Source organism: Oncorhynchus kisutch, linkage group LG7 (assembly GCF_002021735.2).
Source record: "Oncorhynchus kisutch isolate 150728-3 linkage group LG7, Okis_V2, whole genome shotgun sequence".
Taxonomy (NCBI): Eukaryota; Metazoa; Chordata; class Actinopteri; order Salmoniformes; family Salmonidae; genus Oncorhynchus; species Oncorhynchus kisutch.
The window spans coordinates 54751658-54766977 of NC_034180.2; the positions used below are offsets into that span (position 1 = coordinate 54751658).

Consider the following 15320-nt stretch of genomic DNA (forward strand, 5'->3'; position numbering starts at 1 on the left):
TACTTTAGACCAGAGCCCTATTCCCTATATAGTGCACTACTATAGACCAGAGCCCTATTCCCTATATAGTGCACTACTATAGACCAGAGCCCTATTCCCTATATAGTGCACTACTTTAGACCAGAGCCCTATTCCCTATATAGTGCACTACTTTAGACCAGAGCCCTATTCCCTATATAGTGCACTACTATAGACCAGAGCCCTATTCCCTACATAGTGCACTACTTTAGACCAGAGCCCTATTCCCTATATAGTGCACTACTTTAGACCAGAGCCCTATTCCCTATATAGTGCACTACTATAGACCAGAGCCCTATTCCCTATATAGTGCACTACTTTAGACCAGAGCCCTATTCCCTATATAGTGCACTACTATAGACCAGAGCCCTATTCCCTATATAGTGCACTACTTTAGACCAGAGCCCTATGGCACCCTATTCCCTATATAGTGCACTACTTTAGACCAGAGCCCTATTCCCTATATAGTGCACTACTTTAGACCAGAGCCCTATTCCCTATATAGTGCACTACTATAGACCAGAGCCCTATTCCCTATATAGTGCACTACTTTAGACCAGAGCCCTATTCCCTATATAGTGCACTACTTTAGACCAGAGCCCTATTCCCTATATAGTGCACTACTATAGACCAGAGCCCTATTCCCTATATAGTGCACTACTTTAGACCAGAGCCCTATTCCCTATATAGTGCACTACTATAGACCAGAGCCCTATTCCCTATATAGTGCACTACTATAGACCAGAGCCCTATTCCCTATATAGTGCACTACTATAGACCAGAGCCCTATTCCCTATATAGTGCACTACTTTAGACCAGAGCCCTATTCCCTATATAGTGCACAACTTTAGACCAGAGCCCTATTCCCTATATAGTGCACTACTATAGACCAGAGCCCTATTCCCTATATAGTGCACTACTTTAGACCAGAGCCCTATTCCCTATATAGTGCACTACTATAGACCAGAGCCCTATTCCCTATATAGTGCACTACTATAGACCAGAGCCCTATTCCCTATATAGTGCACTACTATAGACCAGAGCCCTATTCCCTATATAGTGCACTACTTTAGACCAGAGCCCTATTCCCTATATAGTGCACTACTTTAGACCAGAGCCCTATTCCCTATATAGTGCACTACTATAGACCAGAGCCCTATTCCCTATATAGTGCACTACTTTAGACCAGAGCCCTATTCCCTATATAGTGCACTACTATAGACCAGAGCCCTATTCCCTATATAGTGCACTACTTTAGACCAGAGCCCTATTCCCTATATAGTGCACTACTATAGACCAGAGCCCTATTCCCTATATAGTGCACTACTTTAGACCAGAGCCCTATTCCCTATATAGTGCACTACTTTAGACCAGAGCCCTATTCCCTATATAGTGCACTACTTTAGACCAGAGCCCTATTCCCTATATAGTGCACTACTTTAGACCAGAGCCCTATTCCCTATATAGTGCACTACTTTAGACCAGAGCCCTATTCCCTATATAGTGCACTACTATAGACCAGAGCCCTATTCCCTATATAGTGCACTACTATAGACCAGAGCCCTATTCCCTATATAGTGCACTACTTTAGACCAGACCTCTATGGTGCCTGGTCAGAAGTAGTGCACTAGATAGGGAATAGGGGGCCATTTGGGAGAACGCTTCAGGAAGGGGCAGCTTTAAGAGGAAATCTGGTCCTATCTAAGGATGTCTAAATTAAGAATGTCTTAACCTCAGCTGTCATGACTCTCTCTGCCCCCCCTACTTCCTGTCTCAGATGGGTGTTTCCTGTTTGTCGACCAGTCAGATCCTTCCTTTCAACAACAACAACGGTCAGGAAATCTAGGTGCTGCCCTGAGTCTCGTCTGAAGAGGACTTGAGATCGATAGAGAGCAGTAAAATAGAGCAACTAGAGAGATAGGTCATCTTCACAAAGAGAAACATGGGAGGGGCTGTGTCCCTATCTCCTTTGTCCTGAAGTGTACACTCATTCACTACATTCCACATGTCTAAAACTATTGTATCGGTAGAGGCATGGGCTAGAGGGAGTTTCCACCATGTTTCTTAGACCAGTCTTTTCCTTTCGAGTCAAAGAAGGGAAGTGAACATGTGTACACTTTGGGCAGAAGGAGAGATAATTGGGGCCGTGGCTACAGCCTCACAGTGAGAGACCTGTATGCAAGCCAAAGACTCAAGCAGGAAGTCTCACCATAGACAGATATAACGGCCAGGATGAGCCAGGCGGTCCACTCAGGAAGGTACTTGATGAAGACCAGAGCCATGAGAGCAGAGATCATGATGAGGTAGGCCTGCTGCAGGCGGAGAGGCCCCTTCCAGTGGATACAGATCATCCCTACCACCCCGAAGTTCCAGACGATCACAGCCAAGGTGATCCAGTCCATCGCCACGTTGTACGTCTTGAACACTTCTCTGGGGGAGAACAAGAGTGAGCCTGTTACGTTTAGGAGTACAGAGGACAGAGGGCGGCAGGGTAGCCGAGTGGTTAGAGCGTTGGACTAGTAACCGGAAGGCTGCAAGTTCAAATCCCCGAGCTGACAAGGTACAAATCTGTTGTTCTGCCCCTGAACAGGCAGAAAATAAGAATTTGTTCTTAACTGACTAGCCTAGTTAAATAAAGGTTAAAAAAAAAATATCTGCCCAGTCACACTCTTACACAGCAGATTCACCGATGACTTGAAATATATGTGATTGAAAAGAGAGAGAGAGAATAAGATATCGAAGAATGAAGGGACTCACTTGAGGTATATGAAGGAGAAGAAGAACAGGAGGAGTAGTGAGGAGAGGAACAGCCACCCTTGGATCACCTGAAGGGACACACAGAGATCAATAACAGCCAACTGTCTGTATAACATGTATCTAGACACACACAGGAGAGGACTGGGTAAGAGATGCTACAGCGATGAGTGACACCAGGGTTGTGTTCATCAGCCAACAAGAGGAAGAAAACAGACTGAAAAAGGGACGACTTCCTGGACTTGTCCATCAAGTTATGAACGTTATGATACGTTGGTTGCAAACTGATTTACTTTGTGTGCCCTAATGAATACGACCCTAATGAATACGACCCTAATGAATACGACCCTAATGGATACGACCCTAATGAATACGACCCTAATGGATACGACCCTAATGAATACGACCCTAATGAATACGACCCTAATGGCATTGTCAGAGCAGCATCGCTTACCCTGTAGCATCTCTCTTACCCTGTAGCATCTCTCTTACCCTGTTGCATCTCTTACCCTGTACCATCTCTTACCTTGTTGCATCTCTTACCCTGTTGCATCTCTTACCCTCTGTAGCATCTCTTACCCTGTACCATCTCTTACCCTGTACCATCTCTTACCCTGTACCATCTCTTACCCTCTGTACCATCTCTTACCCTGTACCATCTCTTACCCTGTACCATCTCTTACCCTCTGTACCATCTCTTACCCTCTATACCATCTCTTACCCTCTGTACCATCTCTTACCCTCTGTACCATCTCTTACCCTCTGTAGCATCTCTTACCCTGTAGCAGTGGTACTTGTATAGCATCTCTTACCCTGTACCATCTCTTACCCTGTACCATCTCTTACCCTGTAGCATCTCTTACCCTGTAGCATCTCTTACCCTGTAGCATCTCTTACCCTCTGTAGCATCTCTTACCCTCTGTAGCATCTCTTACCCTCTGTAGCAGTGGTGCTTGTATAGCGTCTCTTACCCTGTACCATCTCTTATCCTGTACCATCTCTTACCCTGTAGCATCTCTTACCCTGTAGCAGTGGTACTTGTATAGCATCTCTTACCCTGTACCATCTCTTACCCTGTAGCATCTCTCTTACCCTGTAGCATCTCTCTTACCCTGTAGCATCTCTCTTACCCTGTAGCATCTCTTACCCTGCAGCATCTCTCTTAACCTGCAGCATCTCTCTTACCCTGTAGCATCTCTCTTACCCTGTAGCATCTCTCTTACCCTGTACCATCTCTTACCCTGCAGCATCTCTTACCCTGTAGCATCTCTCTTACCCTGTACCATCTCTTACCCTGCAGCATCTCTTACCCTGTAGCATCTCTCTTACCCTGTACCATCTCTTACCCTGCAGCATCTCTTACCCTGTAGCATCTCTCTTACCCTGTAGCATCTCTTACCCTCTGTAGCATCTCTTACCCTCTGTAGCATCTCTTACCCTGTAGCAGTGGTACTTGTATAGCATCTCTTACCCTGTACCATCTCTTACCCTGTACCATCTCTTACCCTGCAGCATCTCTTACCCTGCAGCATCTCTTACCCTGCAGCATCTCTTACCCTGTACCATCTCTTACCCTGTACCATCTCTTACCCTGTACCATCTCTTACTCTGTAGCAGTGGTAATTGTATAGCATCTCTTACCCTGTAGCATCTCTTACCCTGTACCATCTCTTACCCTGTAGCATCTCTTACCCTGTAGCAGCGGTACTTGTATAGCATCTCTTACCCTGCAGCATCTCTTACCCTGTAGCAGCGGTACTTGTATAGCAGCACCAGCACCATGGTCATGACTATGATGACACTGATCATGATGGTGGCGTTGAGGACTGAGTTGAGGGCTCGCTGCCCTATTGTGTCTGTGTCCTCGGGGAACGGGGTGTATATCCTGGAAAACATATCACATGTCAGACGGGTATCAACATCCTGGACAACTCATAACAGAAGATTAGACTCATCACATTGGACTCATCACATTAGATAATTTCAGAATATGTTAGTGTCAGACAACCATCAGAAATACTCAAACACCATCCTTTGTAAATCCTCACTTTGCTGCTACTGTTATTGTAATAATCTTGTCTGTGTTTCTCCAGCTGCTTGATTATCTTGTCTGTTTTTCTCCAGCTGGTTGATTATCTTGTCTGTTTTTCTCCAGCTGGTTGATTATCTTGTCTGTTTTTCTCCAGCTGGTTGATTATCTTGTCTGTGTTTCCAACTGATTAATGATGAACAGCCCATAGGCAAACAAACTGAACAATGTATCTTCTTCGTTAGCAGGCCAGCCACATTTCCTGTACTTCTGTTAGTAAATACTGTATGCTGATATTTCGTCATCAAGGTGTTGTGTGTCGCATTATCGCCATCTAGTGGCTCTGCTAGACAACTGCATCAACAACCCTAACCCCAGAGACAACATGATGCCCCGTCTCAGGGTTCCAACAACCCTAACCCCGGGGACAACCTGGATCCCCGTCTCAGGGTTCCAACAACCCTAACCCCGGGGACAACCTGGAGCCTCATCTCAGGGTTCCAACAACCCTAACCCCGGGGACAACCTGGAGCCTCGTCTCAGGGTTCCAACAACCTGGAGCCTCGTCTCAGGGTTCCAACAACCCTAACCCCAGAGACAACATGAAGCCTCGTCTCAGGGTTCCAACAACCCTAACCCCAGAGACAACATGAAGCCTCGTCTCAGGGTTCCAACAACCCTAACCCCAGAGACAACATGAAGCCTCGTCTCAGGGTTCCAACAACCCTAACCCCAGAGACAACATGAAGCCTCGTCTCAGGGTTCCAACAACCCTAACCCCAGAGACAACATGAAGCCTCGTCTCAGGGTTCCAACAACCCTAACCCCAGAGACAACATGAAGCCTTGTCTCAGGGTTCCAACAACCCTAACCCCAGAGACAACATGAAGCCTCGTCTCAGGGTTCCAACAACCCTAACCCCGGGGACAACCTGGAGCCTCGTCTCAGGGTTCCAACAACCCTAACCCCAGAGACAACCTGGAGACGCGTCTCAGGGTTCCAACAACCCTAAAACCCCGAGGCAACATGAAGCCTCGTCTCAGGGTTCCAACAACCTGGAGCCTCGTCTCAGGGTTCCAACAACCCTAACCCCGGGGACAACCTGGAGCCTCGTCTCAGGGTTCCAACAACCCTAACCCCGGGGACAACATGAGGGTCACCAGAACGTCGTCGGTACTTACAGCCTCTGTCCATCGTTCTGGGTGTAGAAGCTGACGGACTTGATGGTTGCCACGACGACCACCATGCAGAGCGTGACAGGGACGAACAGCATGATGACGTGTTTGGCCCCGTACTTCAGCGTCAGCTCCTCATCTTCGTCTTCCTCACTCTCTACCACCTGGGGGGTGCGTTGTGGGGGAGCCTGTCCGTTCTGTTCCACCCCACCCCCTCCACCCCTGGACCGCACCCCCGTCACCCCAGGCTCAGGGTGCTGATTCTGGGTTGGTACTGGAGCCTCAGTCACCTGGAGGAGGAACAGAAGGGGACATAAATACACACCTCTATGGTCAGTCTGCAGAACAAGGAAACATTTACATTTTAGTCATTTAACAGACTCTCTGATCCAGAGCCACTACAGTAGTGAGTCATTTAGCAGACTCTCTGATCCAGAGCCACTACAGTAGTGAGTCATTTAGCAGACTCTCTGATCCAGAGCCACTACAGTAGTGAGTCATTTAACAGACTCTCTGAGCCAGAGCCACTACAGTAGTGAGTCATTTAACAGACTCTCTGATCCAGAGCCACTACAGTAGTGAGTCATTTAACAGACTCTCTGATCCAGAGCCACTACAGTAGTGAGTCATTTAACAGACTCTCTGATCCAGAGCCACATACAGGACCAAGTATGGTTAAGTGCCTTGCTCAAGGGCACAGGGGATTTGAACTAGCAAGTTTTCGGGTCACTGGCCCAACGGAACAGCTAGACTACCTACCACCAGAGTGTAAAAGCTTTAAAATGACAAAAATAAACGCAATTAAGAAAAAACACACACGGATCAATATAACTGTAATGTTTCATCTGCACACACACTCCTGTGGGGACAGTCTGCTCTGTATCAGCCTATAGCAATAAGAGTTAGGGTTAGCCTAACCCACACACACTCCTGTGGGGACAGTCTGCTCTGTATCAGCCTATAGCAATAAGAGTTAGGGTTAGCCTAACCCACACACACTCCTGTGGGGACAGTCTGCTCTGTATCAGCCTATAGCAATAAGAGTTAGGGTTAGCCTAACCCACACACACTCCTGTGGGGACAGTCTGCTCTGTATCAGCCTATAGCAATAAGAGTTAGGGTTAGCCTAACCCACACACACTCCTGTGGGGACAGTCTGCTCTGTATCAGCCTATAGCAATAAGAGTTAGGGTTAGCCTAACCCACACACACTCCTATGGGGACAGTCTGCTCTGTATCAGCCTATAGCAATAAGAGTTAGGGTTAGCCTAACCCACACACACTCCTGTGGGGACAGTCTGCTCTGTATCAGCCTATAGCAATAAGAGTTAGGGTTAGCCTAACCCACACACACTCCTGTGGGGACAGTCTGCTCTGTATCAGCCTATAGCAATAAGAGTTAGGGTTAGCCTAACCCACACACACTCCTGTGGGGACAGTCTGCTCTGTATCAGCCTATAGCAATAAGAGTTAGGGTTAGCCTAACCCACACACACTCCTGTGGGGACAGTCTGCTCTGTATCAGCCTATAGCAATAAGAGTTAGGGTTAGCCTAACCCACACACACTCCTGTGGGGACAGTCTGCTCTGTATCAGCCTATAGCAATAAGAGTTAGGGTTAGCCTAACCCACACACACTCCTGTGGGGACAGTCTGCTCTGTATCAGCCTATAGCAATAAGAGTTAGAGTTAGCCTAACCCACACACACTCCTGTGGGGACAGTCTGCTCTGTATCAGCCTATAGCAATAAGAGTTAGGGTTAGCCTAACCCACACACACTCCTGTGGGGACAGTCTGCTCTGTATCAGCCTATAGCAATAAGAGTTAGGGTTAGCCTAACCCACACACACTCCTGTGGGGACAGTCTGCTCTGTATCAGCCTATAGCAATAAGAGTTAGGGTTAGCCTAACCCACACACACTCCTGTGGGGACAGTCTGCTCTGTATCAGCCTATAGCAATAAGAGTTACGGTTAGCCTAACCCACACACACTCCTGTGGGGACAGTCTGCTCTGTATCAGCCTATAGCAATAAGAGTTAGGGTTAGCCTAACCCACACACACTCCTGTGGGGACAGTCTGCTCTGTATCAGCCTATAGCAATAAGAGTTAGAGTTAGCCTAACCCACACACACTCCTGTGGGGACAGTCTGCTCTGTATCAGCCTATAGCAATAAGAGTTAGGGTTAGCCTAACCCACACACACCCCTGTGGGGACAGTCTGCTCTGTATCAGCGGTTACATAAGAACAAGGTTGGTCTATAGCAATAAGAGTTAGGGTTAGCCTAACCCACACACACTCCTGTGGGGACAGTCTGCTCTGTATCAGCGGTTACATAAGAACAAGGTTGGTCTATAGCAATAAGAGTTAGGGTTAGCCTAACCCACACACACTCCTGTGGGGACAGTCTGCTCTGTATCAGCGGTTACATGAGAACAAGGTTGGTCTATAGCAATAAGAGTTGGTGACACGGCAATAACAGACCTGGAACCAGGATAAATCTCCTTCACGGGTTAGGGTTAGGGGTTAGGGGTTAGGGGTTAGGGGTTAAATCTCCTTCACGGGTTAGGGGTTTGGGTTAGGGTTGGGGTTAGGGGTTAAATCTCCTTCACGGGTTAGGGGTTAGGGTTAGGGTTGGGGGTTAAATCTCCTTCACGGGTTAGGGGTTAGGGTTAGGGTTGAGGATTGAGGAAGGTTAGGGTTAGGATTGAGGAAGGTTAGGGTTAGGGTTAGGGTTGAGGATTGAGGAAGGTTAGGGTTAGGGATTGAGGAAGGTTAGGGTTAGGGATTGAGGAAGGTTAGGGTTAGGGATGAGGATTGAGGAAGGTTAGGGTTAGGGATTGAGGAAGGTTAGGGTTAAGATTTGAGGAAGGTTAAGGTTGAGAATTGAGGAAGGTTAGGGTTAGGGATTGAGGAAGGTTAGGGTTGAGGAAGGTTAGGGTTAGGGATTGAGGAAGGTTAGGGATAGGGTTGGGGTTGAGGGTTGAGGTTTGAGGAAAATTAGGGTTAGGGTTGAGGGATTGAGGAAGATTAGGGTTGAGGATTGAGGAAGGTTAGGGTTAGGGTTGAGGGTTGAGGATTGAGGAAGGTTAGGGTTGAGGGTTGAGGAAGGTTAGGGTTAGGGATTGAGGAAGGTTAGGGTTAGAGATGAGGGTTGAGGAAGGTTAGGGTTAGGGTTGAGGTTGAGGAAGGTTAGGGTTAGGGTTGAGGGTTGAGGAAGGTTAGGGTTAGGGTTGAGGGAGGTTAGGGTTAGGGTTGAGGGTTGAGGAAGGTTAGGGTTGAGGGTTGAGGGATTGAGGAAGGTTAGGGTTGAGGAAGGTTAGGGTTAGGGATTGAGGAAGGTTAGGGTTAGGGATTGAGGAAGGTTAGGGTTAGGGTTGGGGTTGAGGTTTGAGGAAGGTTAGGGTTAGGGTTGGGGTTGAGGTTTGAGGAAGGTTAGGGTTAGGGTTGAGGGATTGAGGAAGGTTAGGGTTGAGGGTTGAGGATTGAGGAAGGTTAGGGTTAGGGTTGAGGGTTGAGGGTTGAGGAAGGTTAGGGTTAAGGTTGAGGGATTGAGGAAGGTTAGGGTTAGGATTGAGGGTTGATGGATTGAAGAAGGTTAGGGTTAGGGTTGAGGGTTGAGGGATTGAGGAAGGTTAGGGTTACGGTTAGGTTTAGGGTTGAGGGTTGAGGAAGGTTAGGGTTAGGGTTGAGGGATTGAGGAAGGTTAGGGTTAGGATTGAGGGTTGAGGGATTGAAGAAGGTTAGGATTAGGGTTGAGGGTTGAGGGATTGAGGAAGGTTAGGGTTAAGGTTTGGGTTAGGGTTAGGGTTGAGGGATTGAGGAAAGTAGTCACCAATGGTGACATTTACTCCAGTAACAATAACAGTATTACTGTGTCACACTTATCAGGCCAGCCACGTTAGTGAATGCAGAGCCATTTGGACCACCACAGAACTAAAGAGACCACCACAGAACTAAAGAGACCACCACAGAACTAAAGAGACTACCACAGAACTAAAGAGACCACCACAGAACTAAAGAGACCACCACAGAACTAAAGAGACCACCACAGAACTAAAGAGACTACCACAGAACTAAAGAGACCACCACAGAACTAAATATAACTAGAGACCACCACAGAACTAAAGACCACCACAGAACTATAGACCACCACAGAACTAAAGACCACCACAGAACTAAAGAGACCACCACAGAACTAAAGACCACCACAGAACTAAAGACCACCACAGAACTAAATATAACTAAAGAGACCAGCACAGAACTAAAGAGACCACCACAGAACTATAGACCACCACAGAACTAAATAGAACTAAAGAGACCACCACAGAACTAAAGACCACCACAGAACTAGAGACCACTACAGAACTAACGACCACCACAGAACTATAGACCACCACAGAACTAAATAGAACTAAAGAGACCACCACAGAACTAAAGAGACCACCACAGAACTAGACCACCACAGAACTAAAGACCACCACAGAACTATAGACCACCACAGAACTAAAGACCACCACAGAACTAAATATAACTAAAGAGACCACCACAGAACTAAAGACCACCACAGAACTAAAGACCACCACATAACTATAGACCACCACAGAACTATAGACCACCACAGAACTAAATAGAATTAAAGAGACCACCACAGAACTAAAGACCACCACAGAACTAAAGACCACCACAGAACTAAAGACCACCACAGAACTATAGACCACCACAGAACTAAATAGAACGAAAGAGACCACCACAGAACTAAATAGACCACCACAGAACTAAATAGACCACCACAGAACTAAATAGACCACCACAGAACAAAAATTTCACGCTACTTGATATTCACTTCCGGATTTGGAGAGCGCTCAAAGCGTTGTAGAACGTCTCTCTGAATGACGTGAGAGTGTTTCTCTCTCTCTTTCTCCAAGGCTGTCAGGACAGACAGGCCCATCTAGGGAGAGTGTTGAGGTGCCAAGGCTGTCAGGACAGACAGGCCCATCTAGGGAGAGTGTTGAGGTGCCAAGGCTGTCAGGACAGACAGGCCCATCTAGGGAGAGTGTTGAGGTGCCAAGGCTGTCAGGACAGTTTAGACATGAGCCTTAACTTACTCCTGATCTTCTGAATAAAAACAGGATATGCGATTTCTAAAAAAGGGGGGTTTCCTGGTTGAATAACTTCAATAAATCACCAGGAAGAATTGGCTCCATCGAACCGGTCACAGCCCCTATCCTTCACTGAACGTGTTTATTAAGAACTGAGGCTGAGAAGGCAGGCATGTCAAATAAAATACTATGTTATTGGTCACATGCCCATGTTTAGCAGATGTTATTGCGGGTGTAGCGAAACGCTTGGTGTTTCTAGCTCCAACAGTGCAGTGATATAAACCGTCTTTCATCGGTGTTATTTACATGTTGGAAGTTGAGCGGCTTCGTGTGGTTTAAGGGTCAGCAGAGAAACAGCCTAGAAGGACTTTGCCTCCTGTAATGGCCAGCCAACACTCTTCAAATCTTCAGGAGCAGAACGAATGACGGCACGAAAGAGCATGTGAAATATATTCCATAACATATGACTAATGATTTACTTTTTAACTGCAAATGTCACCGCCATGAATGTGCCTTTACTATAGGTTACAATCTGCAAGTGACAAAACACACATTATTTCCTTGTCATAATTCTGCTGTGATTTAGAAGTAACTCACCGTGTTGTTCTCGATATCCTCCCCGTTGTTGGCCATGGTATAAGAACAGACTCACATACAAGCCCAGTTGTTCAGTTTGGCCTGGTATAAGAACAGAATCCTGGTTAATACACGCCATATAATAAACAGAACCATATAATAACAGAACCATATAATAACAGAACCATTTAATAACAGAACCATATAATAACAGAACCATTTAATAACAGAACCATATAATAACAGAACCATATAATAACAGAACCATTTAATAACAGAACCATTTAATAACAGAACCATTTAATAACAGAACCATTTAATAACAGAACCACAGCATATAATAACAGAACCATTTAATAACAGAACCATATAATAACAGAACCACAGCATATAATAACAGAACCATATGATAACAGAACCATATAATAACAGAACCACATAATGGTGTTTTTGGGGCGGCAGGTAGCTTAGTGGTTAGAGCGTTGGGCCAGTAACCGAAAGGTTAATGGATCGAATCCCGAGCTGGCGGTGGGACACTGTCGATAAAGGGCTTGTAGATAAAGGGCTTAATTGTCAAAATCCTGAAGTATCCCTTTAAGGTTTAGGGTAGGGTTCTCCCAAACATACCGGATAGCTTCCGGAGAGGAAACACGGCACCGACCGGAGAGGAAACACGGCACCGACCAGAGAGGATGCACGGCACCGACCCAGAGAGGAAGCACAGCACCGACCGGTGTAAGCTCCTGCTGGTAAGCTCCTCCGGTTAGTTCACTCCTGCGGGTAAGCTCCTCCGGGTTAGTTCACTCCTGTGGGTAAGCTCCTCTGGTTAGTTCACTCCTGCGGGTAAGCTCCTCTGGTTAGTTCACTCCTGTGGGTAAGCTCCTCCGGTTAGTTCACTCCTCCGGTTAGTTCACTCCTGTGGGTAAGCTCTTGCGGGTAAGCTCCTCCGGTTATTTCTCTCCTGTGGGTAAACTCCTCCGGTTAGTTCACTCCTGTGGGTAAGCTCTTGCGGGTAAGCTCCTCCGGTTATTTCTCTCCTGTGGGTAAGCTCCTCCGGTTAGTTCTCTCCTGTGGGTAAGCTCCTCCGGGTTAGTTCACTCCTGTGGGTAAGCTCCTCTGGTTAGTTCACTCCTGCGGGTAAGCTCCTCCGGTTAGTTCACTCCTGTGGGTAAGCTCCTCCGGTTAGTTCACTCCTCCGGTTAGTTCACTCCTGTGGGTAAGCTCTTGCGGGTAAGCTCCTCCGGTTATTTCTCTCCTGTGGGTAAGCTCCTCCGGTTAGTTCTCTCCTGTGGGTAAGCTCCTCCGGTTAGTTCACTCCTGTGGGTAAGCTCCTCCGGTTAGTTCACTCCTGTGGGTAAGCTCCTCCGGTTAGTTCTCTCCTGTGGGTAAGCTCCTCCGGTTAGTTCACTCCTCCGGGTAAGCTCCTCCGGTTAGTTCACTCCTGTGGGTAAGCTCCTCCGGTTAGTTCACTCCTCCGGTTAGTTCACTCCTGTGGGTAAGCTCTTGCGGGTAAGCTCCTCCGGTTATTTCTCTCCTGTGGGTAAGCTCCTCCGGTTAGTTCTCTCCTGTGGGTAAGCTCCTCCGGTTAGTTCACTCCTGTGGGTAAGCTCCTCTGGTTAGTTCACTCCTGCGGGTAAGCTCCTCCGGTTAGTTCACTCCTGTGGGTAAGCTCCTCCGGTTAGTTCACTCCTCCGGTTAGTTCACTCCTGTGGGTAAGCTCTTGCGGGTAAGCTCCTCCGGTTATTTCTCTCCTGTGGGTAAGCTCCTCCGGTTAGTTCACTCCTGTGGGTAAGCTCCTCCGGTTAGTTCACTCCTGCGGGTAAGCTCCTCCGGTTAGTTCACTCCTGTGGGTAAGCTCCTCCGGTTAGTTCTCTCCTGTGGGTAAGCTCCTCCGGTTAGTTCACTCCTCCGGGTAAGCTCCTCCGGTTAGTTCACTCCTGCGGGTAAGCTCCTCCGGTTAGTTCACTCCTGTGGGTAAGCTCCTCCGGTTAGTTCACTCCTGCGGGTAAGCTCCTCCGGTTAGTTCACTCCTGCGGGTAAGCTCCTCCGGTTAGTTCACTCCTGTGGGTAAGCTCCTCCGGTTAGTTCACTCCTGCGGGTAAGCTCCTCCGGTTAGTTCACTCCTGTGGGTAAGCTCCTCCGGTTAGTTCACTCCTGCGGGTAAGCTCCTCCGGTTAGTTCACTCCTGTGGGTAAGCTCCTCCGGTTAGTTCACTCCTGTGGGTAAGCTCCTCCGGTTAGTTCACTCCTGTGGGTAAGCTCCTCCGGTTAGTTCACTCCTGTGGGTAAGCTCCTCCGGTTAGTTCACTCCACACCTCAACCACTGTTTGAGAAGCATGCGGCCTCTTGCTGCAGCGTAACAGCTGATATTCTGCACAGACTCTGTATGCCATGGGCTCTGAGCCAACCCTGTTTCCTGTGGCTAACCATTTGGCTTAATTTGGGAAGTCAAGTTAAATCTGTTCAGGAACATCAATAGTAACATGTTCGCAACAAAAAAAAACATATATTTAATTTCAACTGTTGACAGCCCGCGTGCTGGAGAAAGGAATGAAGAAGAGAAGTGACGAGGTGGAACCGCATGGTGGTGACACATTCTGTAGCTAGAGGTAATGTTGTAGGCCTATTAGGGAACATGTCAAATGTTCTAATTATTACGAGGCTATTCAAAATCCAATACCAAATCACTAATAATTGTAGGCCAACTGATTGTGTTTAATTTTGGAGTAGAGACTAGAGCATCTGTACCATCTGACATCTTCATTTTGAATTGCCATACATGATACGTGGGAAGACTATACAGTACATCGTTCTCCTCATTACAAAACCAAGTAATGACTTACAGGTCTTCATGCTCTCTTGAGAATCTGGAAATGGTGTCAGACGGCAGTAGTGAGCGCTCTGAGGTAGAGCCATTCCAGGATAAACTGGGTCTATTTGTGGCGACAGGTGTAATTTGAGGTAGAGCCATTCCAGGATAAACTGGGTCTATTTGTGGCAACAGGTGTAATGGAGTCTTCCAACGCCCTGAGAATGCTACCAGAGAAGATTTTGGACCGGTTGGAGTAAGATTTTTTGGAAAGACTTGGATTGCTGCTCTTTGGCCGACCCATTGACGCATACATTGTGTCAGGCTGGGTAAAGGACAAACTGGGAATGGTTTCGCATCTGTGAAAGTTTAGAGAAGTGGAATCGTTTATGTTTTTTGTTGTATCGGGCGATTCGAGTCGCGCTGCTTGGGGCTCAGCCTACGGTGCTAAAAGGGGTCAGTGGAGCAGCGTTGAGTGTAAAGGTGGATCAAATCAAAACGAATATTCCTCGTTTCTGTGACGCCCACTGTGAGACGTAGACCCGGTGGCGAGTCTGAGAATACCCGGTCTGTCTTGTTGAGCTTTGGCACGGAGTTTCTTCCTAATAAGGTCCCGGTTAGGTTATATTTGCCATTCTGTGAGGGCATATGTTCCGAACCCGCTTCAGTGCTTTAGGTGCCAAGGACTCTTACATGTTGCAGCTGTGTGTAGAAATGAGATTCCCACGATGTGAGAAACATGCAGGCGGGTATAATCAGAAGGGGTGTACAGTTGGGATAGAGAAAGCACTGTGTCAACTGTGGGGGTCCCCCATGCAGCTGGGGCAGAAAATGTCCTATGCTGAGACAGTGAAGAG

At 47.4% G+C, this 15320-nt stretch overlaps 1 protein-coding gene across 1 annotated transcript in view; it reads right to left on the reverse strand.

Annotated features, from left to right (window-relative positions):
* psen1 (presenilin 1) overlaps positions 1 to 15320 on the reverse strand; it is a 35473-nt gene that overhangs the window by 18431 nt on the left and 1722 nt on the right. Inside the window, exons 2-6 of the mRNA XM_031829365.1 lie at positions 11677 to 11757; positions 5983 to 6266; positions 4516 to 4657; positions 2776 to 2843; positions 2228 to 2448 (exon numbers count right to left, since the gene is read on the reverse strand). Coding sequence (XP_031685225.1) covers positions 2228 to 2448; positions 2776 to 2843; positions 4516 to 4657; positions 5983 to 6266; positions 11677 to 11712 — 751 coding nt within the window. The 5' untranslated portion in view covers positions 11713 to 11757. The remainder of the gene's footprint in view (positions 1 to 2227; positions 2449 to 2775; positions 2844 to 4515; positions 4658 to 5982; positions 6267 to 11676; positions 11758 to 15320) is intronic.